General features: G+C 38.1%; 1 protein-coding gene across 3 annotated transcripts in view; it reads left to right on the top strand.

The window, feature by feature from the left end:
* The window catches only part of Uvrag (UV radiation resistance associated), a 327505-nt gene that overhangs the window by 287655 nt on the left and 12479 nt on the right, over positions 1 to 27371 (top strand). Inside the window, exons 14-15 of one of the 3 annotated variants that reach the window (XM_071616500.1) lie at positions 14384 to 14475; positions 20084 to 20152. The exons of 1 other annotated variant lie outside the window; for it this stretch is intronic. In XM_071616500.1, the coding sequence (XP_071472601.1) occupies positions 14384 to 14475; position 20084 (93 nt within the window). In that variant the 3' untranslated portion in view covers positions 20085 to 20152. Of the gene's footprint in view, positions 1 to 14383; positions 14476 to 20083; positions 20153 to 27371 lie in introns of those variants that run through there. One more of the 3 variants, XM_027942640.2, reaches the window with a different exon arrangement.

The following is a 27371-nucleotide window of genomic DNA, read 5'->3' on the forward strand; positions in this document are numbered from 1 at the left end:
TAGTAGAGCACAGGAAGAGGTGCAGCACAGTGTGCACCAGGCTGAGAAGGATTTGACATGGCACCTCAGAAGAAAAGTTGGTGTGATTACACACTGCAGCACTCAGGAAGGCCCAGACAAAACAAAGACTCACTGGGGAATCAAGACCCCTTCTCTGTTGAAGTTTATTTAATAAGGTTTTTTAACAGCTTAATCTGATAGAGGGTAGGATTGTAATGGCAGCTATTGATAAGCTTGGAAATGTATTAAATATATAGCCATTCTAGACAAGTTAAAAACATAAGTAAAGAATATGTCCAAGGGAAGGAGATAGCCATCTTCACATTTGAAAGGCTGTCAAGGAGAAGTAAAATTAAACCTTGCTGAGGTATTGAATTAATACAAATAGAAAGATACCAGAAAGGAGAAAATTTTAGCTTATGTGAGAAATAATATTTTTAATAAATAAAACTGCCCAACAATGGATTGGGAAACCTGGATGAATTAAATCTCTAGGTCATTAAAGGTGTGGATGCTAAAGCCAGATGATCATCAGGGTACTCTAGGAAAGAAGTATGTTTTGTGAAACAATAAAAACTGCCTACAAAGGTTATGCTCTGATCCCTATGATGCTGTGCCCCTCTGTGGCCCTTGCTATCATCTACATGTAAACCTTGCAGCAAACTTTGTTCATAGGAACCTCTTTCACAAACACATTCCCTAAGGCTGTCCCTTCCTGGAGTTACCATTTTCAGCTGGGCCCTTAGCCATGGGCCTTCTCTGCAGTCCTGTTGAGTACAGTGAGACAGCTGCCATCCAATGAAGCTTTGGGTGACACTCCATGGGCCTCAGGGGCATCCTCATCCAGAGTAGAGCCTCCAGACATCTCCAGACAGGGTCAGCCGGGCCCTTGCAAACCATCCTAGGAGCTGGGGACCTTTTCCTTCTTTTCTCTTTTAACTGAAACCTGTATCCCCTTCCACTTGGAGACTTGTTTTCTGACATTTCAACAGAGCAACAAAGTGCTTAGGTAGAGGGAGGGATGGGAAGTTTGTCCATATCTCCAGACCATTTCTTTACCCTCCTTGTGTAAGATCATCATCGTTCTTTGAGGCCTGTTAACTATTTAGCCCTCTGTCATACCTAGTCATCGTCACCTGAAGTATTGGTTACTGCTTTGGGGACACTCACAGTTTGGAGTCTTGATTGACATCTTGTTTCTTGGCTGCCACCCCTCTAGTACCTGCGTTACCCTAGTGGTAATCTCACATCTCCCCCTATCTAGACGTGCTATTTCACATGAAGCTCTCTCTTCTTCTGGGCATTTGCACATGAGTGTCCTTTCTTTAGGATATGACTTTAGGATATGACTCTCACCTGCTAAACTCCCCCTCCTGTGCTACATAGTCCAGTCAGGTTATCAATTCCTTCTAAGCTTCCCTGTCACCCTGAGACTTGGTTAGGTGACCCTTCTCTGTGTGCCTATATTTCCCTTTAATGTGATACTTTTTATTTTTAATATAACTATTTCTGATTTTAAAATCTTTTCCATTTTATTGTGATTACTTAAAAGCAGGAACTGCCTTTCTTCTTTACCTTTGTCACCTAGCCCATGGTCTAGCCCCTAGAAGGTGTTAAGTATCTATTATTACCTGAATGAATGCATGTTTCTAGTTGTTTGTGTTCTAGCACCTATTCAAGACTGAAGGTGGAACAAAAAGGAAATAAACTTTGTGTTGGTACCAAAGCTAGTTTATATAGTTCATTCGATTCTGTTTGAAACATAGTTTTATATCAGTTAAAAATATATATGCTGATGAACTTAGGTTCAGATTTCATGTCTGCCCTTTACCTCCTGTAGTCTCTTGCTCTCGACCTGATAACCCCATCAGTATCTTCCCACTTTTGTTTTCCTGTCAGCTTTCCAATCTACTCTGATTCACAGAATTTTGGCAATTCTTATCTTCAAGATGTTGTGTATCTTATTGGTTCCCATCGGATGCTTTTCTTTTTTATGGGTCTTATCTTTTTTAGACATGCCTATTGAGACCCAAAAAATAGCAACATAGAGTCTTAAGGTAGTTAGAAAAATAAACTAGTAATGAATGATATAGAAAAAAATAAAGTACTAATGGATTAGTGTAAAAAAAAAAAAGTAATGTTTTTAGAAATGGCTATTGAGGGAAAAGGAAGAGAGCTAACATTTGTAAGATACTTAGAACCTGCAGACTATGTTGAGAGTTTTACAGCAGTATTTTAATTAACCCAAACAATAACTGTATGAAATAGATATTGTTATGTGCATGTATAGGAGAGGACCAGAAGTTTGAGGGTGGTGAACAGCTTGCCCAGGGTCACACAGTTAGTAACTAGGAAACCTACAACTCCAGTCTAAGACCACTTCAATTTTTTGTTTCTTCTAAGCCATTTCTTATGAATTGGCTTTTAATTAATTTTTAAGTCAGGAGTTTTGGCAGTTAGCTAGGAAGTTAATGTGAAAGTAGCAATTTGAATGAGGAAGATCACATTGTTTAATAACCTTGGCATAGTCCTTGGAACCACTAATTGAGCTGAGGGATAGTTTTTTTTATCATTACTTGTTCAAAGATTAATAGTACCAAAATGTAATATTTAAATAGCAAACTGAGCTCTCATCTACCAACTCTTTTGGTGGAAACTTTAGCATATCTAAAACAAATTCGTGCTGATTTTATATATCCCCCAAATCAGTCATTCAAAATTGTTCATACCTGTTTAGATGATTAATTCATTGTATAAACTTTATTTTGAAAGCACTTTATCAAGAAAAATTTCATTCCTGTTTTTTGTGTGTGAAGTTAAACAAAAGGGTTCCTTGCCCTGTCTCCTGCCCCCAGCACACACACTCATCGGATGTACTTACCTGCCTCAGAGCTTAGCTGAGATTCTTTTCTCTATCTCTAGTGACCTGCCTCCTTTCCTGCTGCTGACTGCATAGTTCAGCTCACTTTCTGTCCAGTTATGGTTTAGGTCCCACACCTCACAGACGCTTTCCTAAAGGGATCTCTCCATAAATCAAATAAGGAAATAAATACATGTTTCCCTTGAAATTCACAATTCAGTGACACACACCCACCCCCCCAAAAAAGTGTGGCACGGGCATGATATTAGGTCCTGAGAACTTAACAATGAATAAAATAGGTTCTCTGCCACTGAAGTATTTAGAGTTTTGTTGTAGGCCTTATATCAGGGCTTTGGGTGTAAATTATTTAAACACTATGTGCCTCGGTTTCTTCCACGTATCATGGGGATAAAATAATACCTGCTTTGTTCTGGCCTAATGATGATTGAAGTTAATGGTTATAAAATACTTGAAACAGGGCACATAAAATGCTATAGAAGTGTTTTCATTTGCCAAAATTAAACTGGACTTTGAAATCAGTTTTCTAGTTCTTAAAAAAGTCATAGGGTATATATGTTAGTTTATAGAGAAATATCTTCTTTATAATTAGTCTTGTGACTGGGGTTGTAGCTCAGTGGTAGAGCACTTGCCTAGCGTGTGTGAGGCCCAGGGTTCAATCCTCAGCATCACATGAAATTAAATAAATAATTAGTCTTCCTAGTCAAAACAAGGTATGAGTTTTCACTTATTAATATCTTTTACATCCCTCAACAAAAAAGTTTTTTTTTAAATAGATCTTACCATTTTGGTTATGTTTATTTCTAAATATTTTGTCTTTATTGCTATTTAAAATGGTACCATGTACTATTCTAATTCATTGTTATTTATAAAAGGAAGACTATTGATTTTTGTTTTTTAATTTTTTTGCTAAATAATTTTTGTCGTGATGAATTTTTGACTTGTGACCTTTATACTTTAAAAAATCATTATACTTATGTTGTGCTTACCCGGTATGATAAAAAAGATCACTTCATACTGTGCTTTACTTTAGGTACCAAAGATTTTAGCCTGTTCTAAACCAGTTATTCTTGTGTTTTTTAGTTGTCCAGTCTGTCTTCCATAAACTTGAACATCCATAATCTTGGCTTATGGCTTACTCTGATGAAAATCTTCAAGAATATTTTAGGAAACCATAAGCAATGTGGAATAAGAGCTCAGACTTCCAAAAGGAGATAAAGTTGGGGATGATTCAGTGTTTGTAACCCTTTCCCCAGACATTTAAATTAGCCATTAGAGAGTATGTTCCAGCTTGTATTGAACATTCAAAAATACTATTTGCTTACTAAAAATTTTAGTTCTCTTATTTAGAGCTAGGCCCTTTGTGCCTGCATATAGTAAATACACAAAAATGTTTATTTGAAGTGTTGAATGAAGTTCCAGAAACGCTTTCCCCTTGGTCTTCTTACATCTAAATATTATCTGTCCACAAAAGAGCTCCTCCAGCCAGCTCTCATGAAATTACTTCTTATATCTTCAGGTAAAAAAAAAATAGAAGTAATCTTTCTTACCTGCATTAGTCATCTTTTGCTTTATAACAAATTATCACAGATTTGGGCTGGGGATGTGGCTCAAGCGGTAGCGCGCTCACCTGGCATGCGTGCGGCCCGGGTTCAATCCTCAGCACCACATACAAGCAAAGATGTTGTGTCCGCCGAAAACTAAAATAAATAAATAAATAAAAATTCTCTCTCTCTCTCTCTCTCTCTCTCTCTCTCTCTCTCTCTCTCTGTGTGTGTCTCAAAAAAAATTATCACAGATTTAACAGCTTATCTCACTTTTTTTTTTTTTTCAAGTCAGAAATCTGGGTAGGCTCAGCTGGTTTCTCTGCTCAGGGTCTCACAAGGCCAAAATCAAGGTGTTGGTCACACTTGGCTCTTATCTGGAGGCTCTTGGGAATAATCCACTCCCAAACTCATTTAAATTGTTGGCAGAATCCTTTTCTTTTCAGCTACAGGTCTGAGGTTCCCATTTACTTCCTGGGTTTCAGCCAGGGGCCATTCTTTGCTCTTAGAGGCCATCCATATTTCTTCTTATGGCTCTTCCATCGTCAGACCAATAATGTTCCATCCAGCCCTTCTCATACTTCAGATCCCCCTGATTTTCTCTTTTGCTGTCAGACAGAGAAAACTATTTTTGAAAGGTTTGTTGTGATAAGGTTAGGTCCACCCACATAAATCTCCATTTGCTATAAGAATAAATTATCAAAGGAATAACACCAGAGGGTAAAGATGATGGGACATCTTAAAATTATGCCCTTTCCCACACCCTTTAGACTCTCTTATACTTTCCCTATAACTTCATTTAATTATCACTCTACACATTAAGAACCTTTCAGAGTGTTATTCCTGGTTGAGTCATTTTGTAATAACTCCATCATACCTTTCACACCTTGCAAGTGGTTGGTGTTCAGTATTGCCATGGTTGATGAGTGGCCTCCAAAGGTCCATGTATTAAAGCCACCAAACCAGAGTGGTGCTTTAGGAAGTGGAGCCCTGTAGGAGGACATCATTAGATCATTGAGGATATGACCTCAAATGACCATGATATGTTGCCTTACCACAGGCTCAAAGAAGTAAGGCCACTTGGCCACAGAACCAAAATAAACCTTTTTTCTTTAAAAGTAAATTCTCTCAAAAATGTTGTTATAGTGATGGGAAGGTAACTAATACAAGTTCATATCTAATAAATTAATTTCTTGTTAAATGAATTGTTAGATTAAACAATGGTTAAATTTATTCCAAAACAAATTGTAAAAAGCATCAGTTTAGTTGGAGGGGCGGCAATGTCAATGTTCATTGCTGGTTTGGGTTTTTTTCAAGCTCCATTTACTTATGATCAACCAGACATAGTAAACTGAATACATGGACTTAGAAACTCTGTTGTAATTTAGGTGAGGTCAGAGAAATTCCACAAAACAACTTTAAAGTCATGAAGTAGCTATTATAGTAAAATTAATATTTTAAGGAAAAAGTCATTAATGAGAGAAAAGAACATTCTGGAAAATTGTTTTCTATGTAAAGCACTTTTTACCAGATTCTTTAAGGGAAACAGGAAGGAGTTCAGAGGAAGGAAGAATGATTAAAACACTGCAGAGATTGGTTTACTAGCTAAAATTTTAAAAGACTAAATATGTATTATTTAGCTGAATGACAGGTGACTAGAGATATAACTGTTGTCAAATTTCTGAAATCAAGAGAAGAATGTGTTTCTCTGATAAAAGAGAGTTGAGGGTCTCTTTTATAAGTATTAGAATTAAATGAGGAATTAAAAAATAATATTTTCTAACCAGCTTATAAGCAATATTTAGACTATGTGCTGTGATGTAAACTATCAGAGTAGAATTCAAACCTCTATTTTGCTACTTGGAAATTCTAGACCACTTTTTTTAACCTTTTAAACTTAGTCATGCATAGAGTGGGAATTATGCCGCCTACCTCAAAGTATTATTTTGAATATTAAATGAAAGAAGTAATCCATCAAGTTCCATGTCTGGCACAGATCATAGAGAAAAACATGTAACTGCTATTGATATCTCCATTAGCATCATTATTATTACATGGGTTAGAGTTTAAAGTATTAGGGTTCAGACAAGCCTGAGATGCAAATTCAAACTCCACCATTTAACTTTGTCTCTAAGTCTCAAAATTTCCTAAGTTTCCCCTACTAAAAATGGTATAATACATGTATTTCCATTTCTATCTTCACCTCTACCACCATTATTAGACTACAGTCCTTATCTGAATATTCAGTTCTTTGCACACAGAAAACTATTGGGCAATTATTGAATTATTGTTGAATTGAGTGATTTCTGTTTATGATCATGTCGGGTATTTGTGACCAATCTATGTTACCTGGGAGGTACTAGAATGGACCTCTGTGTTCCTTATGTAAACAGATTATTGGCAAAAGATTTAATTCATTTGTGTTCTAATAAAACTTTGATACTCAGATTTATCTGAATTTTTATGAAATAATCTCTGTAGTTATTTATGATCGCACTTTCTTTTTTTCCCCACACATTGGAATTCTCTGTACTCTTCATTGCATACAGGATTGTGTTATTGCAGGCAACAGTCTAGCTAGAAATAAACAGAAATAGTATTAAATAACATTAATGGTATTAGATAGAGGGTTACTAATTAGAAGATATTAAGGATAATTAAAAGCTATTAGGTAATCATCAAAGGTACTCACATTCATCATTAGGTAGCTCACAGAAACTATAGGAGGGCCAGAGAAATATAGATGGTAACTATGCCTATGAAAAATGTTCAGTATAGGACTAGGGTTGTGGCTTAGTGGTAGAGTGCTTGCCTAGCACATGTGAGGCACTGGGTTTGATCCTCAGCACCACATTTAATAAATAAATAAATAAATTTATTTTTTAAAAAAGAAAAATATTCAGAATAATTAGTCATTAGAGACATGCAAATTAAAACCACAATGAGATACTACCATGCAGCCACTAGGATGGCTAAAAAAATTTTAAATGACGGGTACCACATGCTGACAACAATGCAGAGCAACGCAAACATTCATAATTATGACATTTGAGTTGGTTCCTGTTTTGTGAATCTTATTTTGTAAGATGCTATAAATATTTTGGCACAGGTTTTTGTTTGGGCTTGTATTTTTGTTTCTCTTGCACCTATACCCAGGAATAGAATTGCTGAGTTCAGTGGCAGACATATGGTAGACTGAAAAAAAAGCAGCCTAACTACTTTCCAAACAATTTTGCATCACTTTAATGGTGCTCTTGGTTATTTCCAGCCAACATGGATTCTGATGCAAAGCACTATCTTAATTAAATTGTTTTTAAAATGACTGATTTTATAAGAGTAAGTTTGACTTAAATGTAAGCTGTCTCATAAATGCAACAAAGCAACACATGATTTTTAAAAAAGAACCTGGGGTTAGAACTTAGCAAACTTAGATTCTGGTCCCTGGACTCCACCTGTTCAAACTTAGGTAAACTATATAACCTCTCCATTTACAGGGTAAATGACATAGGTGAGTTGAGGCTTTCAAAGTACCACTGGACTCTAATATTAATTCCATGCTTCCAAAAGCAATTGATAGAATGACTGGGAGGAGGCTCTCTTAGACTATAGCACTTTTAGGCTTGACTTTTCAGCTTCAGACCTCAGAATGGTAGGCCTCATCTCTCTGTTCAGTGTTTACCTGATAATATATCTATATTGGAAAAGACTGGCATGTGTTTACAAATGAGTTGGGAAAGTATTTGAGTTATTCTTATAACCAGAGGCTTATAATCAAGTTTTTATGCTTTTCCTTAGCAGTGACTCGCTATAAGAAACATTTATTATTAAACATTTATTATTACTCATGTTAAGTATTCATTTCTTTCTTTCTTTCTTTTTTTTTTTTTTTTTTTTGGCAGGGGGGAGGTACTGGGACTTGAACCCAAGGACACTTAACCACTGAGACACATCCCCAGCCCTTTTTATTTTATTTTTTTTATTTTGAGACAGGGTCTTACTAAGTTGCATAGGGCCTCGCTAAGTTGCTAAGGCTGACCTCGAATTTTCGATCCTCCTGTCTCAGCCTCTTGAACCACTGGGATTACAGGGGTGAACTACTGCATCTGGCTCATATTTAATATTCTTTAAGTAGCTTTTCCATATCTTTGAGAGAATCGTAGTTTCTTCTAGGAATGCAGATTTCATTTTTGACATAGTGGTGCCCTTTTTTAAAAGTTCATGATCTAGTTCTTCTCATGTCAGCGAAACCTTGGTATTTGAAAATGAATTGAAATATTGATAACCAGCCCTACAGAGATTTTTTACTACCTAAGCTAGAACTCTAAAGTTAAGTCTTTGATGCATATGTGCATTCTTAATTTCTTATTTTTCAGTTCCTGTAGACCAGTTCTCTTTGTAGTCAAATTCATTGTAATCCCATCACGAAAGTGTTGATCTTTTAGTAACCTTCATTGAAGCATCATATTAATCCACATTCCCTCACAGTAACAGACGGTTTGTATCAAACATATCATGCAGTTCAGCTCAGACTCCATATGGAACTAATAAACCATGCAATAAGTGGCCTTGTGTAGATGAATGTAGTTTGGAAGGGAGTGTGTGTGTGTGTGTGTGTGTTGTCTAAAGTGAATTTTTCCTCTGCCAAAACTTAAATGACAAAATGATTCCTGAACCCCCAGAGTCTTTCCTGGCCTGGAAAATTTGTGTTTTGAAAAATAAAAATAAAATTGAGCACTTTGATATTAAATTAGACTTCTCAGCTCAATAGGAGTATGCTGAGTACAAGAACACAGCATTTATTTCTCAGAAGTACAGTCACGCTTTATGTTTAAATATGATCTCCAGAGCTGCAATGCTTTTTCCTAGTCAAGGTAGCCACATTTATCATGCTGCGTGAACTAATTAATTCCGAATCATGATAGCTCTAACATCACAGTTGATCTACCTTATTTGGTGCAACTCACAGTAAATCTATAGTGATTAGGGATGAGACCAGCATGTGGCCTGGGAAAAATACTCTATTTTTATACAGAAAAGAGTGTGGGAAAGGAAAACAGAAAAGGTAGTTAATGGAATTGACATGGTTATAGTTGTATGTTGTGGTCTAAATGTGCTCTTAGTTTTCTTTCTTTCTGCTTGTTCCAGTAACTATAAAGCTAGATCCTCCTGGCTGTTTTAGTAAATGTGGGGATTTTCTTTTACTAGTAAGTAGACAATACCATTTGTTAACCTTCCCTGCGAAATTACTGAACATTGCTTCTCCCCACTTCCCATCTAATTTATTATCTGTATGTAGGTTTCGCCTTAGTTGCCTACCAGCCATTGAATTGAACAAAAGTTTAATTGCTTCCATGCAGTCCTAAGCCAATCAGAGTAAAGCTGAAGTCTAAGCTAATTGAAACCAAAATTCCACTTAAAAACTACTCCGACTCCGGGTGGTAGTGCAGTAGGAAGTTGTTACAAAAGGTGTTTATTTCAGAGGCTAATTTGAGGCAGTTAGACCCAAAGCAATGTTTTATTTGCCTCGGTTTCTTGGCATCTGCCTTCCCATCAGAAGAGAGAGCAGAAGGACCCATGCTTAGAGAAGTGTGATACTGATCGTAGTTGCTAAGGGCAGGTTTTGATGGAAGCCGAGTTAAGATCCCTTAGAGGAAAGAGAACATCTTTTAACCTGTCCTTCACAGCTGCCTCTGGAGTTGTTTTCCTCTTTTAAAACTCTCCCGTTTAAAGCCCTGGCATTAGTTCTGTTTCAGCTTAGCACTCTAGGCCCAAAAGTTTTAACCAGTATCCTCTAAAAGTCAGTCTTCAGGAGCTTCCATTCTCTATAAAAGTCTAATTAAGCTCCACGACAATTTTATGAAACAAATATTGTTGGCCCTGTTTTTTAGAGAAGGCACCAACTGGTTATGCAACAAGCTCAAGGTATTATATGGTGAGAACCGGCTCAGTCCAGGCCTGTGGTTCCAAATACAAAGAGCAGATTACACAGCCTAGCCTAGTGGACATCAGTCGATATTTATTGAATGAAGGAATAGCACATGTAGGAATGTAATAAATATAGTTCTTTCTCCCTTTTCCCTTTTTCCCTAACCTTGTCCTTTTCTCCTTGGCTTGGGTCCTTCTTTTCCTTTCTATTTTTGATAATACCTTACCAGGGTAACTTGTTAAAGATTACTTAATTTTAAAAGTTGGAAAATTATTTGACTAACCCAAGCAAGGAAGGAATTTGCACATGTCCTTACAGTAAAGCCGGGTCTGTCACCCAGGTCTTCTGACCACACACAGCATGTGTCAGTCTTTCCATTCACTAGGTAATTATTTTGAAGACATTGACGTGTGTGTATTTACTGCCGACTCTCCAGTCAGAGGCTTAGTAAAACTTTTAAAAGTAGTGAGCAGTATGCTCAAGGTCTTTCTCTTTGATTCAGAGTAACTCATTTTTTCATCTTTTTCTGATTCCCATTCTAATTAGTTAAATAATAAGTTATTATTGAGTATCAGTTTTAAGCCAGCCTAGCCTAGTGGTAGATGCTATGATGAAAGTGAGTATATGTGTATTAATAATAATAGTAAATATTGTATAGCAAGCACTTACATGTACCAGATATTGCTTGGGACACTATTTATCTTATTTAAGATGTGCAAGACAAGTAACCATCCATATTTTACAAATAAACAAAATGACCTCTAAGAAGTGAAGTGATCCACACAGGTTTCAGGAAATAAATTTCTAAGGGGAGAGGTAGACTTGAGAGATTATATGGTATATTCAATCAAATGAAGAGTTTTAAGGCTTTGTGGGTGTTTGGGAAATATGTAGCAATAGGTACGCAGAAAAATCCAACAAGTGGAGAAAAAAATGGCAGTTATCACTACCAGAAAAACAAATAAAAAAGTACAAGAAAGGAATAGTACATTACATGGCTCAGTCATAAGCAGTGTTTGTGTAAGTAAGTATGATGAAGTGAACACTAAATACGGATTTAATGAAAGATGAGTTTTTATTGAATATATTGAGAGGATGAGGAAGGGAAGTATTGTGGGAGGGTAGAGTATCAAATTCTCATAAATAAAAAATCAGCAGATAATGAATGGAAGAAAGGATAAAATGTGTGAGAGAAGAGTGGTGTAAGAAAGCTTAAATTCTCATCTTTTATGGTAGAAACACAGTAGATGAAACCTAAAGTGGATGGAATAAAAATATTAACATGAACATATTATCTAGAAAGATGAAAGGAAAACACAAACCATATATTTAGACTTCTTAAACAGTCCATGTACTTTATTAATAAAAATTAAATTTATATTAGGTGTTCATTTCTTTTAGCTCTCTATGTGGGAAACTAAAAAGATGAAATGGTAGAAAGAATTTGGAGCTGTGATTAAGAAGTTGTAGCCTTGGCTTTGGCCCTCATCAGTTCTGTGATTTTGGTCGGGACATGTGCCTTAAGCCTTTGTTTCTTCTTTTATAGAAGGACAGAGTTTGGAAAGATGATCTCCAAGGTTTCTTTAAGCTATATAATCCTAATAGACTATGATAAAAGATAGTGCTCTACAGTAATTAAAGAGTTAAGACCTGGGTGGAGATTTGAAGTTCTTACATTTTCCCTTTTTGGTTGAAATCAGACTTGGAGAGACAGTTTCACTGTGGTCTCTGAAAAGAATTCAACACCCACCTTCTATTGTGGAGCCTAAGGCAGGCAATTGACTGTGTACTGGCTCAGAGACACATAGCTTGGTGTTATTTCGGTATGGGGGTTTTTTATATTTAATATTTTTCAGTATGAATCACAGGTGAAATTTTCATGCCATATGTAAACAATTTCACTTTTTTATTGAAACAATGAATTCAGGAATGTCATATTGGGATATCAGCCATTTTGCTTTTATCAATGTATGAAAAAATGCCTTTATATTAATGTAAGAAATGATGTCATTTAACATGGGATAGATCTTATAATTCAAGGTCAGCAAATCTCAGGAGGTGATTTAGGTCACCAAGCCTAGGTTTGAAAAAGAAAAAGAATATTTTCCCTCTGTCTTCTCAAGTACCGTTAGCAATTTTCTTCTCAGACTTTTGGGTGGTGGTGGAATAGCATGGATTTTGAACAGGAGCCCTAGCTAATTGTTATCTGTGGCCCTAGAGAATTTGCTTCCCCTTTCCGGGCTTTAGTTTCCCCTTCTGCAAATGGAAAAGATTGGCTTCAATAATATTCAAGCTACCTTTTAATTTTAACATTGTATGTTTCTTCCCCCTTGCTTTGTGCTGAGAGCCACGGCTGAGTCTGTATGGCCCCTGGCATTTTGCCAACAGTATTGATTGACAGGCGAGGCATTACTATCCGCCTCTGCCGCAACTTTTGAGTTCTCGCACTATTTTGGAGTTCTCGTGGGGATTTCCGGGGATTCCCCGAGAGTTCCCATTGGTTGGGGAAGTGCAGGAGGAGGGATTTCCGGGAGAGATATTTCCGGCTGGGGGTTCCTGGACAAGCCTCCTGGCGTTCGGGAGGATTCCCCGGGAGCTGTGTGAAGTGTTTTCCTGCAGTTTAAAAATAAAGTTTGTTCCTGCTTCAGTGGCTCCTGATTTGTGCCCAGCCAGACTGCGGCAGCTTTGTGTGTGTATTCATTCAGCCCACTCTGGAGACCCCATTATGTTTTGGAGTTTTCCTTAAAAAGCTTAGTATCAGTGAGAGTGAACTCTTCCTGTTAAGTGTCACACATACCCAGAGAAGAATTAACTGAATACTAGATGCAAGCAATAGAAAAATTACTCTGGGCATGGTGGCCCATGCCTATAATCCCAGCAATTCAGGAGGATTGTGAGTTCAAAGCCAGCCTCAGCAATATGGTGAGGCCCTAAGCAGTTGAGTGAGACCCTGTCTCAAAATGAAACATAAAAAGGGTTGGGGATGAGGCTCAGCGGTTAAGCACCCCCGGGTTCAGTACCTCCGCTGCCCCCCAAAAAAGTTACTCTTGTTGGTAATGGTTTTATTTTTATTATTTTTTATTGGATCATTATAATTGTACATAATAGTGGGATTTGTTGTTACAATGGTTTTATTTTTTAAGAGAAGAAAAATTTACTTAGCCATACTTAAAGTACTGAAGAAATAAAACCTTAAGACCAATTCCTCTTCACATTTGTCTTATCAGTATACAGTTTCTAAAGTTTATGAACTGTCTTCATATATGTCATTTGACTAAAACATTTTTGAAAGGGTGTGTTGTCCACTTTCTGTGTACCTGAGATGCAGATGAACGTGTGAATATGCACATCTGTATGGTCAATTAAGGAACCAAATGATAGTATTTGGAGGAGGCTGTGGAAACATTTAGTAGTACAAAGAATACTTAATTTTAGAAACTGTCTCTGTTAGAAATAAGTCCAACAAAGGGCAAATCTAGCCCACAAGCCAGTGGTTTCCTCAGACTAGCCCTCCAGCTCTGTGCTCTGGTTCTGGACAAAAAGGAGGGGTGGAGACTGAAGAGAAATATAAAGCACAGCCCCTGTCAAAGTGACTTGCTGATTGTTTGTTTAATGAACATTGAGCGTGCACCAGCAGTGTGCCAGCCACTTGAATTAGAGATGAATACAAGATGATCCCTACCCTTGTTTATATAGAAGGAAGAGTTACTCAAAAGGAAAACTGCCAGTATCTACGATGAAATACTGGCTTCATGGTATGAGTTCTTGGAATTGGTGTTAGCAAACCCTACCCAGGTCGGAAGTAGAAGAGAAGGCTAGATACAGCAGTCTTAAATATCCTGATTTCCTAGCTGGCCACTTAGTCTTCTCCAAGTTTAAGGCACAAGGGAACAGTAAACAACAGTGTGGTTGATATCAGGATCATACATTTACATTTCCCCTTTCAGAATTCTAAAAGTTACTTGAATGTTTCTTGCTGAAGCATTGCCTTAGAATCTGCCAAAATGTCTTTTAATTCTTCTTCTACCTTCGCAGCTAAGATACCAACATGGACTAGGGACCCCAGACTTGAGACAAACACTTCCTAACCTGAAAAACTTCATGGAGCACGGATTAATGGTCAGGTGGTGAGTATCTTTATCTCTGACATTGGAAACTATAAAATTCAAAATGAACCTGAAAAACTTTCCTGACTTCCACGTTGCTCCACACCTGCCCTCTGGGTTTTCCTCTGCACTTAGGTATTTGAAGAAAAAGAAAGGCAGCCATTCTACCTGGGAAGATCTAAGGTCCAGTCTGACTAAGGAGGGTAAGGAACCCTCTGGGGGAGAGGTGGCCCCAGGGATAGTATGAGGACAGTGCATTGCTGAGGCAGGCCCGGAGGGTAGCCAGTGTGGTTCATGGAAAGGAGACACAGACCCCTAGAACTTTTCTGAAGAGCATGCTAAGAACATGCCTGTCAAGTGAACATCAGAGTCAGTGGCTATGAGACTTAAGGGAGAAAAGTGGTGAGGAGTAAGTCAAGTTGTCAGGAGTGCCACACGCCTGTAATCCCAGGGATTCCTGAGGATGAGGCAAGAGGATCCTGAGTTCAAAGCCAGACTCAGCAACTCAGTGAGACCCTTTCTCTAAATAAAATACTAAATAGGGCTGGAGATGTGGCTCAGTGGTCAAACGCCCCTGAGTTCAATCCCTGGTACCCTGCGCCCCCACCCCCCCCCCCAAAAAAAAAACGTTGTCAGCCCCTAGTCTGAGACCAGAGCACATACTAAAATTGTCTTATGTTTAGTGCCAGTGACTATTGTACCATGAAGGCAAGCCACTCCTTAACCTATTAAATCCCAATTTTCAATTCTGCAAATGTTTCACGGAAATTGACATAGGTACACGAAAATAGGATGGAAGTCATAATCTAAAGCTTATTATATAATTTATTATCTTTAATATTATTGATATGTCATTAATAATATTCATGAATATTATTAATCATTCACCTATTACTTTTCTCAAAAGACTGAACTCCCACAACATGAATATTTGTTTCAAAGTTACCGTAAGTGGAGGCCAGCACATGCCTAAAATCCCAATAACCTGGGAGGCTAAGGCAAGAGGATCACAAGTTCAAAGCCAGCCTCAGCAGGTTTGAGAAGCCCTAAGCAACTTTGTGAGACCCTATCTCAAAATTAAAAATAAAAAGACCTGGAGATGTGGTGCAGTGGTTAAGCACCCCTGGGTTAAATCTCCAGTACCAAAAAAAGAGTTACCATAAGGTTACCATAAGTAGTATATGGTCTATTTGTTGCTCAATTTCAGTTTTTACAGGTGTTCCATAAATAGTACGGTGTAACATAATGAGTAACCTGCTTTGTCAAAAAAGACTTGACCCTTTTAAAAAGAGAAAGGAAAAGGTGAAGATTGATACAAAGAAATCATTAGATTGATTTATGTGACTAAAATAAATGGAAAGCTGTAGACTCTAGCTACTTATTCCTGAAGGTCCATCCTTGGGTGATAGACAATAACATACAAAACCATGAGACCGGGAATCAGCCTGTAGAGTTAGACTACTGGAACAGCATGGTCTCCTGTAAAGAGTAATGGCTTCTGATCCCAGGTCTTTTCCTAAATAACCTGCTGTGTGGGTTTGAAGTCCTGCCTCTCTGAACTTGGTTTCCTCATCTGTAGTCCCTGCCCTGCTCATCTCACCAGTGTGTTGTAAGGATGAAGTGAGATATTAGGTGGTAAATATATTGAGGAGGGACAGAGTAGAGGATATAATATTGGTTTCATTTTCTCCCGTGCCATAAAGCTAGGCCTTGAAGATAATGAGAAAGTGACATCTGTGGTTGATCTTTACTTTGACATTTTTGATTTTTGTTCCATATGATCCTCAAAATGACAAGTTCTAGACATCCGGCTTTTGGTAGAACTCCTGTTAAGCAAACACACAGTTCTTTAAATAATTCTACTCAGAATATCAAAATTATTTTCAAAATTTGGTATTAATATGGAATTAGATGCCTAAGGAAGCTAGGAAAGGAATCAAGCTTAAGTGGAAAATAATAATGATAATAATTATAACAAAAGTGAGCTGGCAGACATTTATTTAGCACAATCTCTGTGTAAAGCTCTGTGGTAGGCACTCTGGAGGGAAACCATCATTGCTTAGGTCTACCTTAGTACTGATACAAATTGTCCCTGTATCATTTATTGAATGGTCTGTCTTTCCTCCTCTGGTTGAAATGCCACTTCTCTATATACGAGATTCCTCATATTTCAGACCACGTCTTCTCCATTGTTTCATTTGTTTATCCATGGGCTAGTGCCACATTCTTAATTATTATAAGATGTAGTTTCTGTAAGTCTGGTTGAGATTTGAGGATACTCAATAAATAGCATGCTTTCCCCACCCCCAACATTTGGAACCATTTGAGAGACAGGATATAAGAGACAGGCTAATACAATCAAAATGTCAGTTTTATTACTGATAAAGCTGCTTGGAAATGTGGCTTTAGATCTGTAATAAAAAGGGATTACAAAGACATCACTCGAAATTAAACTTACCCTACCTTCATAATATGAACTGGAGAGCCACAGCTTTTCCGACAGAGGCAGGAGACCCAGGTAGGCCTAAGCAATGACTGTCCAGATTGGGTTTGGCCCTCTAAGTCACCAGAGAAGTGCTCCTCAGAGAGAGAGTGAGAACGAGTGTGGAGAAAACCAGGAGTGCTGTTCCTCAGCCAGGCCCTTCCGGGGAAGGAAAAACCAGCAGGGAGAAGCTCCTAGTTAAGGGGATTCTTCAAAACTCTTGGCTTTTTTTAATTTTAGAATCTTATTTGAGTGATTCAATTATTTTATAATATTCAATCTTTCTGTGAACTAAAATTCTTTTATTTTTCTTTTTTTAAACATACCTCAGTGACATTTTATAATTTTCTTCACGAAATATATAAGTATATATTTGGTCACTAGATACTTAGTCTTAGGTAGTTTACAGTTTAGATTGCTGTCAAATTTTTTTATCACAATATTCAACCTTTTTGTGACTGGTATACAGGTATACAACTGTTTTGTTTGTTTGTTTGTTTGTTTTAATGTGGACAATACAGTCAACGGCCTTACTAACATTAATTACAGTTGTTTATCTTAGAGCATTTTAGATTTTCTCTGTATACGATTATAACTTCACTAGATAATGTTGTTTGTATTTTCACAACTTTTATTACTTTTCCTTGTCTTACAATTTATATGAAATAGGAGCAACTATAGTGGATATTCTTATCTTGTTCCTCATTTTAAAGAGAAAGCTTCTAAATTTCTACCATTAAGGATTATATTTATTGCAGGTCTAAATAGATACCATTCTTCAGAGCAAGGAGGTTTCTTTCTATTCCCAGCTTGCTAGGAGTTGTCTTTAAATCATGAATTTGTGTATTTTGGATTTTACCAAATGCTTGTTCTGAATCTGTTGAGAGAATACTATATTTGTTTCTCCTCTAATGTGTTAACATTAATAGTAATGCATTTTCTAATGATAAACCATCTTCACCTTCTAGTATGAACTATTCTTAGTTATAATATACTACTTTTTCTACATTATTGGATTAGTTTGCTAATTTTTTAGAATGTCTACATCTGTGAAATGAAATGAGTCTGGCCTATAATTTTTTCTTCTTTTAACATCCTTGCCTGATTTGGATGACTAAACATGATGAGATTTTAACAGCTTCATAGAATAAATTGAGAGTCTTTTTCTCTTCAGTGCTCTGAAACAGTTTATAAAAGATAGGAGTTGTCTTGAAGGTCTGATACAGCAAGCAAAAACCCAGTAGTTTCTGTTTGTTGAGGGAGAGATTGTTGATTGTTAACTATGGATTTAATTTCTGTAATGATTACAGATTTGTTTATGTTCTGTTATGTTTCTGTTCAATTCCTCATTAACTCACTGCAATCTGATTTCCTGTCCTATCAGTAAGCTAAAATTCCTTTTATCCAGCTAGGTGCTTGCTGAACTGTGTTGCCAAACCCAAAGGTCACTTTTTCATTCTTATCCCTTTTGTCATCTCAGTGGCCTTCAGCCTCGTTGTCTTTTAGGCACCTTGTCCTTTCTTGACTTCCCTCTTCTGGCTGCTCTTTCTTTCTTCTGCCCATCCCTGCACCTCTACTTGATCATTAAAGGTTGGGAGTTCTCCCTGGTTCCCTTAGGTTCTCCTCTTTTTCCCTCTCTGCTCTGTTCTCATCTCCATAGTTTTAAAAACCATCTACAATGTGCTTATGACTCCTAAAGTTAAATTCCCAGTGCAAACCTCTCCTGAAAACTGGATAGCCAGAGACCTACCAGACACTGTCCCTTGGAGAATCACAGTCATCAGCCTCAACATGTTTAAAACTATCCTTCTGCCAGTCTTCTTTCTTTCAGCAGATCACACCCCATCTACCCAGTTGCTCCAACTGGAAATCACCCTTGTTTTTTCTTCTTTTCTTTACTCCCACCATATCCAGTCTAATGCATCAGCAAACCCTTAATGTCCACATCAATCTGACCGTTTCCCACCATCTCTACTGTTGCCACCCTCACCTTTTCTTAACCAGACAGCTGTGTGGGTATAACTTATCTTTCTGATTTTACTCTTGTCCCCCTTACTGTCCATTCTCATTAGTAGTCAGCACCATCTTTAAATTCTAGCTATAGCTTGGTTGCTCTGCATCTTCCATGGATATAATAAGTAGAATAAGTTCTTTTATGGCCTACCTGGTCCCTGCCTCATCTGGTATCATTTTCTCCACTCTCGTACCAGTGCTCTCCCAGGCTCCATTTAGATCTGGAGCGAATTCTTTCCTGTCTGAGTCATTCCACTCACTGTTGTCTTGTCTAGAATTTGCCCTCCCACCCACTCCTCACAAACAGAGAACAACTTTAAGGAAAGCCACCCCAGCTTTATTGGCAAAGAATAAACCCCCAAGACTAGAGTGCACACTCATTTTAGGAATGGGAGAAACTGGGTTTTAAGAAAGCTCATACAATTTGGCAACCCTTTTTAAGAAAAAGAGTACAAAATTACAAGTACAGAATTAGAAAAAAATATGTATTTGTAATGAGAAACAAATCACAACTACTGGCACCTTAAAGATCTCTTTAGACAATGGACCCAAAATATTTACATGGAAATGCTTCCACACTGCCCTTCCCCTCCTAAAACACTTTGATTTCCAGTAATTCTCAGTTCTGGGGTACAGAGAAATTAAATGACTTGCTGAATATGTTTGACCCATGAACCTATAGCAATAAAACAAGAATCTAGGTCTCCTGGCACTGATGTAGCAAACCCATTAAGCCCCAAACTTACATATTTACATAGTGCCCCTCTGTGCCACCTGTGCCAAGCACATTAACACGGAATGAACAGTAATGAGCACTTTATGGTACTCCAGTGAAAAATGGGCTGTGAAGGTAGATGCGAAGGACGGGGGAAATGAATGCTATGCAGTGGTTCCAAGCAGGACCACTGCAGGAAGCCAGGCTGGAAGTTACAAATCTAAACAAAGCTGGGACAAGCTCTGTTAGCCTCAGGAAATCTGAGAACTTCCAAAAGCAACCTGGGGTTGAGGAGTTACCTCCCAAGCCTATGCTCCTTTAGGGCAAAGGGTAAAAAAACTCACACTCCTAAGGGAGGCACTTACATCTTTCCTAAAAGGAAACACTCCCATTTTCTGTGTGGTTGTTGCCATTCACAGATTGGTCCCTGTGGAAGTACTTTGCTGTCTGTTCTTTTGGTGTCGAGGATTTCAGACTGGCTGAGGATCAGTGCATTCACTGAATTCCTCCTTATGGTAAGCTTCAAAGTTATGTAACAGCTTGTTTTGTCTTACTTTGTAAAGAAAGACTGTGATAAAAAAAAAAAATTAATGAAGTGATTTTTTTTCCTTGTACATTATAGAATTCTTAACTAATATTAGAAGAATCTACTGATTAATCCTAAAACAAACCCTTTTTCGTCATGAACACACTTGTATGGGAACAGTTCTCAATCATCTATGCCAGCTCTTTCCAAAAGAAATCCCCACTTTCTCACCCTAGGATCACAAACCCAGTCATAACTGCCAAGCAACACACTTTGAAAAGCAGAGTTTCAGCCCAGAGACTGCTTTTGAATACTTGGTTAAATGTCACCAGAATTCCACTTAACACATCCCACTTGTCTTTCTCTTCCTACTGACTGTGGAGTGGTCCAAGACTCAGACTGACCTGCACATGCACAGCTGCCACAGTGCTGAGTTATGGTCAAGGAAGAATGTGCAACGAGCCGCTGCTGATGGCTGCCGTGAGAGGATAAGGTCAGCACTGAATCTCGGAGACAATGTGCTGTGGTTGCTGTGAACAGGCTGTACAGTGGGCCCTGGCATCCAGGTCCTGAGACAGTGCCTCGGTTATATCTCTCCACCACTCTCCCACTGCGTCTCAGCTGATCCCAGACACAACACACTCATTTCTGATCTCAGTTCTTTACTCTGATGAGTTCCCACTACCTAGAATAGCCTATCCAAATGAACAAGTGAATCATAGTTACTGTCTGTATTTTTAAAAATTTAAATCCATTTTTGGTTATTGGAATTTTGTTCTTCCTGTAAAATTTATGGTCATCTTAAAAAACAGATACAGAGCCAGGTGTGGTGGTGCACATCTCTAATCCCAGCAACTCCGGAAGCTGAGGCAGGAAGTTTACAAGTTTGAGGCCAGCCTCAGCAACTTAGTGAGCCCCTGTCTCAAAATAATGGGGAATGTGGTTCAGTGGTTAAGTGCCCAGGCTCACCACCTCCTTCTCACCCCAAATCCTTTATAAGGCCTTTCTGAAGCCTTCAAGATAAGAACCTTAAAATCCATTTGCCTACAAATATTTTTAGAACCTGCCTTCTTAGGTAAACCTCACCCATATTTAGAAGTCCTGAAAAATAAAAAATTCTTATTTGCAAAACTTTCTGTTTTTACTTAAGCTTACAACAACTCTATGAGGGAAAGAGGGTAAGAGTAACAGTCACTATTTTACTGGTCAGAAAACAGATTCAGAAACGTGAAATGACTGGCCAGGATCACATTATGATAAGTGATGGAACCAAAAACTCAGGTTATCTGACTCCTAGTCCCCTAGCCTCCTGTTCTTTGTCCCCTACCATGATAGCCCATGTTTGTTAGTGGTCATTCTGTTCTTCTCTGCCCTTCCTTGGCCCCTCCTATCTCTGCCACCTGTGTTCTAACACCCTTCATTTTCCACGAAACACTCTGCAAAACTTTAGTAGTGATTCTGATGGAAATGCTCTTTGCTGCTTATCCTACCCCATTGACCTCAGAGAAAAAGGAAACTACAAGCCTTAAAACTTTGTGAAGACTTTGAGAAACTTAAGACTGAAAGAAAGAGCCAAACAAACAAAATTATTTATTTCAGTTGTACTGATATAACAGAAAAAGGGAAGAAAGAAGCCCACGGGTTAGATGTGTGGCCTGCAGCATGTTTGCCCAGACTCTTTGTCTTCCTTGAATGCCATGTTCTTTTTTCAGAGTAAGACAAAATAAGAACAGGATTTCAAAGCCATCTGTCATGTTTTATTCATGGAAGTTTTTATTCTGTTTAATTTTTCCTGATTATATAGCCTAAACTGTCTAACACCTTCATGTATGGCAGTGTGTGATACAGAGGAAGGAGCACTAGATTTGAGGATCAGAAAGTGTGGGTTCCAATTTCACCTCTACCTGATAATTTTCAAAAATTGTTTTCAAGTATCCATTTTTAAATTAAGCCAATAGCATCAGCCCTATTTCCCAAGTATAGTTGTATGGAACAAATGAGAGAGTGTCTGTCAAAGTGGTTTATAAACTAAAAAGAACAATATAAAATATTAAGTATTATTCATTCATTTGACAATCCATTCAATGTCTCCTGTGCATACACCATCACTATTCAAGAGATGAAGGGAGATTCAGAAGTGTAAGATTTTCCCTGCCTTTGCCTGGATGACAGCTGTTTAGTTTCTAATCTAAAGGAGTAGATAAGATAAATTAAATATTTTGAAGGACATGACTGGCAAAAATATTCCCTGTGCGTCGTTCATGTTTCCTGATGTTTGTGACTTGGAGCCCAAGCCCCAGTATAGGTGGCAGGCTGCTGCGAGGTGGAAAGCAGCCTTCCCTGACTTAGTAGAAGTCTCAGGACCAGCTGGGCCATTTTTAAAGTGACAGTCATTCTCAGTGACCTTGGTAAGGACAGGAGGAAAAGTGTCCTTGACAGTTAAACAGTGTACAAGAATATTCCTCCAGATTCCTTGTGGTGTTCGATGGACACTGGCATTTAATGTTGAGAGAAGCAACTTGTACTTTTAGGTGAGGTCGCCCCACTTCAGTGGTAAAATCTCCACATGGAGCCCCACTGGCTTACTTCTGACCTACTCTTCCATTCCTTTTTATAAATAGAATCAAGCTCAACACTTAAATAAAAATAGTAGAAAAAGAAAGTACCCAAGAACTTTGGCAAATTTAGGAAAATGGTTTTTCAGTAAACTGAAAATCATAAAAATCTCTAAAATAAGTAAGCCAGTTGACTTTCTTTAAAATCACAGTGATGATATGAGAGTTCTGCTTTGAAGCTAATCCATTTAAATTTGAAAATGAGAGAGTATCCAGTATTAAAAGCTTTTCAAAGCCTCACTTTTTATAAACAAATCTATCCTCTTCCCTTCCCTTCATCATGCTTATGTAAAATTCAGAACTGAATTCTGGCAGGTGACAAACCCCCCCACCCCACCCCACCCCCGGCTTAAAAAACATGTCTAGCTGATGTTGATCTTTAAATTTAGATCAAATGACATTGTCTTTGAAGTCTCAAGAGTACTGCTTAAGGTAGCCTTGTCGCATGGGCTGCCCCTGAAAGCACTGCCTGCAGGCTGGCATCCCTAAAGGGAAAAGTGAAGCCTAGTTAGAAGTAAATGGAGAAGAAAGTTTTATTGGAGTTATTTACTCTAGGACAGCTATGTTAGAAGGAACCCTGACAAGTCATCTCCCTGCTTCTAGACAGGAACACACAAGGCATATGGGTATCTGTAGCATTTTAAAAGACCTTGGGGGACCAGGCTTCTTCCATAACTCATTCCAGAGTTTAAACACCCTCACTTCAGGAAATTCTTCCCTATATTTAACTTACAGGCCCCCTCCTGCGGTTAACACCCATTTCCGCTTTTTTCTGTCTTCAGTCAGGATGGAGAACAGCTGTCCAACATCCTTTGTGCACTAAACCTCCACCAGTGACAAAAAGCCATTTGGGTATCCTGGGCTGCTTTTCTCCACCACCAGCAACCAAGCCTTTGAGATCTTTTTGTTTTTGTGTCTTGTTTATTTCTGTTTACTCTTTTAATTATAAAATAATATGTGTTCAATGAATAAAATTGGAAGTTGCAGAAATAAACAGAAGAAGAAGAAACAATAGTCCCATGATCCAGAGACAAAATCCACTGTCATTTTAGCCAGTTTTTTAGGTATTTCTTTTCTAATTGAGATCCTTTCCTCTATACCAGCACTATTTGATGTAAATATAGTGTGAGCTGCATATGTAAATTTCAGTTTTCTGGCAGCCACATTATAAAAGGCAAAAAAAAAAAACAGATAAATTAGTTTTAGTAATACATTTGATTTAATCCAAATAAAATCAGCTTATATATCTAACATAATATTAGTTGTAGATAGACACAATACGCTTATGTTATACATTTATTTTTTTTATGTGGTACTGAGGATCGAACCCCGTGCTTCACACACACTAGGCAAATGCTCTACCATTGAGCTGCAACCCCAGTTGTAACTTTAAAATTATCAATAAAACATTTATCTTCCCTTTTCCCATACTAAGCCTTCTAAACTCAGTATACATTTCACCCTTATAGCACATCTCAAATCAGACTTGCCACATGTCTAGTCCCAGGAATGAGTTACTAATGGCAATAATGCTGGACAGTGTTGTCTCTACAGCTATATGTCCTGCTTTTTCATATAATATCACATCTTATGCATTTTTCAATGTCATTAAAAACTTTTTAGCACTATTTTAATGTCTCCATAAATATAGGAAATTCTTCCCTATATTTAACTTACAGACTTACTTTATAGATTTAGATAGTTTTGTTTCCCATGTTGTAAGTACTTGGGTTCTTTTTTATTCTTTTTTTTTTTTTCACATTAAGTAAATACTTCTCATTATATAGCCCAAAACAAAAACACCTAAATTTCTCCATCTGAATACAACTAATTAAATCCACTTATTTATAAAAACAAATAGATTCACTGAGTATTTCTTGTTCTGTACTAAGTTAGATTGGAAATTGGAGGAGTGGAATTCAAGAAATAAAAGACAAACACTATTTATAAGACCTGACTCCACAGCTGGACTGCTCACATACTGCATTTTATTCTACCTTAAATACCCTGCCCTTCCTTTCCATCCCCCCCACACACACACACAGTCTTTCTCTCTGTCTCTCTCTCCCCCATCCCCCGATTAACTCGTCCTTCAAGATGTCAATCAAATATAGCCTTCTTTCATGAGACTTCTAGCTGACCACTGGCTCGCTTCTCCATTGTAATAGCAAAGAACATACAAAACACCATGGTGTTCTGGTTATTGGCTTATTCTCTGTCTACTGGAGTAGAAACTCCTTAAAGATAGGAACCTTATTTTATATATGTTATTATTCCCAGAGCCTCATGTAGGCTTCCCAGTATATACTGAAATATGGTTGAAATGCAAATAATCATATTTAAGCATTAGTAAGATGGTACAATAAGAAATACTGTTGATATTCAGAGTTCAAAGGCATTATTTTAGAATGGCATGGGTAAAGAAGGTTCAGTGAAGGAATTGGGACTTGAATTGAGTTTGGGGAAATGGATACTTAAGTAAATGGGGAGAGAGAATTAACAGAAAAGCACTTAAATATTCTATACAAAAGGTCACTGTTTTCAGGAGTATTTCTTTAGCAGGTGCTAACAAGTGTCAGTAGAGAGCCATGCTTCTAATGTACTGTACCATTTCAGGAAGGCTTGGAGATAAGGTCTTTGCCCATCTAAAGCTGACAGGGTTTACAGCATTAGAAATCATCACTGATCGCTGACCTTTGGGTTAAGCTCAATTTAGATACAATTCCCTGTGTGTCAATTTGGAGTTGTTAAAGATCATTTTATATGATACTTGTTCAACAGTTCTTCTGTTGGTGGATAGTAATGGGTAATATCATTATAGTGACCATTACCGTGAACCAAGTGACCGTTACTGTGAACCAAGCACTCTTCCAAAGTACTTTAAATGTATTGTTTAAATAATTCATTTAGTCCAACAACCCTGTGAATTAGGGCCCATTATGTTCTTCCATATTACAAATGAGGAACTGAAGGGTCAAAATAATTTGAAGGTGACACAGCGATCAGGTGGCAGAGCTAAGATTTGAACCCAGGCAGAACAGTTTCTACACAGTTACTTTACTCTGCTTTAGTTACTATGCAATACAGCCTCTCACGCCTACGTGAAGAACAAAATGTTTCATACGAGGGATCATTTGGCATCTAGTGGTTCTAGAAAAGGAACCCTGTAATTACCGCCTTCTCCTGGTTTTCTTCGTTCCTCTTGGACTACTCCTCCTTATGTCGTGGACTTCTTTTCTACCTCATCATAAAACCTGCCATCTCTAAAGGTCCGGTCACAGGCCATTCTCTTCCCTCATTCTTAGTGTAGACAGTTCTGATCTCAGACCTCTGTTTAAATTGCCTCCTGTACATCTTCCACAGCATATCCACACACCTCTGTTTGTTTCTACCTATCTTCCATTCCAGACACCATGAGCCTTGGGGTTACCAGGCTGTTCTTAGCAATGGAGAAAGGTGCATTCATCTTTTACATGAGCCAAGAAGCCAGACAAAACTCTTTTGTTCTTTTTTAACCCCTAATCTGCCTGTATCTTTACTTTTGCATTCTGGCCCAATCTTCCATCACCTCTGGCCTGTACCACCACACAGCTTATAGTCCCCCTGGCATCCACTGTGGGCCCCCTTTCCAAGTTCAACCAAAGACTGACACACACACACTCACTCTCTTACTCTCCCTCTCTCCTCCTCCCCTCCCCTCCCTCCCTCCCTCTCTCTCTCACACACACACATACCCTTGCTTAAAACTTTGTATTGGTCAGCTTTTTGTTACTGTATATAACAAATAACTGTTACTGTATATAACAAATAACTTATAAAGAGAAAAGGTTTATTTTGGCTCACAGCTTTTGAGGTTTCAATTCGTAATATGCCAGAACCATTGCTTTTAGCCCTCTGGGCAGGGGCAGGGGGGAGTACACAGCATAGCAGAACTGTTCACCACATGGTCAAGATGCAGAAAAGAGAAAGAGGAAGGGGCTGGTGTACCACTGTCTTGTCAAGACCACACCCCTGACCTAAGACCTCCAACTAGGCTCCACCTTTTAAAGGTCCACCATCTCCCAGTGACACCAATCTGAAAACCAGGCCTTTAACACGTGGGCCTTTGGAGGACCTTCCAGAATCACACTAGAGCACACTTTAATGACTTAAGCAGAAATGGGCTTCTGCAGGGTCTAGATTTTGTTTTCCTCTCCAACTTCATCTTCTACCACGCCAACTCCTCACTTAGTACCCTTTTGGGTCCTCAAATATTGTTCTTTTTTTTTTTCTTTCTTTTTTTAGTTGTCAATGAATTCTTCCCCCACCCCCATATGCATTACTGAGGATCAAACCCAGGACCTCACACATGCCAGGCAAGCGCTCTACCAATGAATCACAACTCTAGCCCCTGTTCTTCTTGACATAGAGTTTTGTCATATGCTGTTTTTCTATTAGAAAATACTTTCTACCCAGCCCATTTGTCATCTAGTGAAGAACTCTACTGGCCCTTTGAGCCTTGGTCTCTCCTGGGTCAGTTCTCATTTATGAGCTTTCTTAACCCATGTGCCCCGGCATCCCACTTGG

Source organism: Marmota flaviventris, chromosome 9 (genome assembly GCF_047511675.1).
Source record: "Marmota flaviventris isolate mMarFla1 chromosome 9, mMarFla1.hap1, whole genome shotgun sequence".
Lineage (NCBI taxonomy): Eukaryota > Metazoa > Chordata > Mammalia > Rodentia > Sciuridae > Marmota > Marmota flaviventris.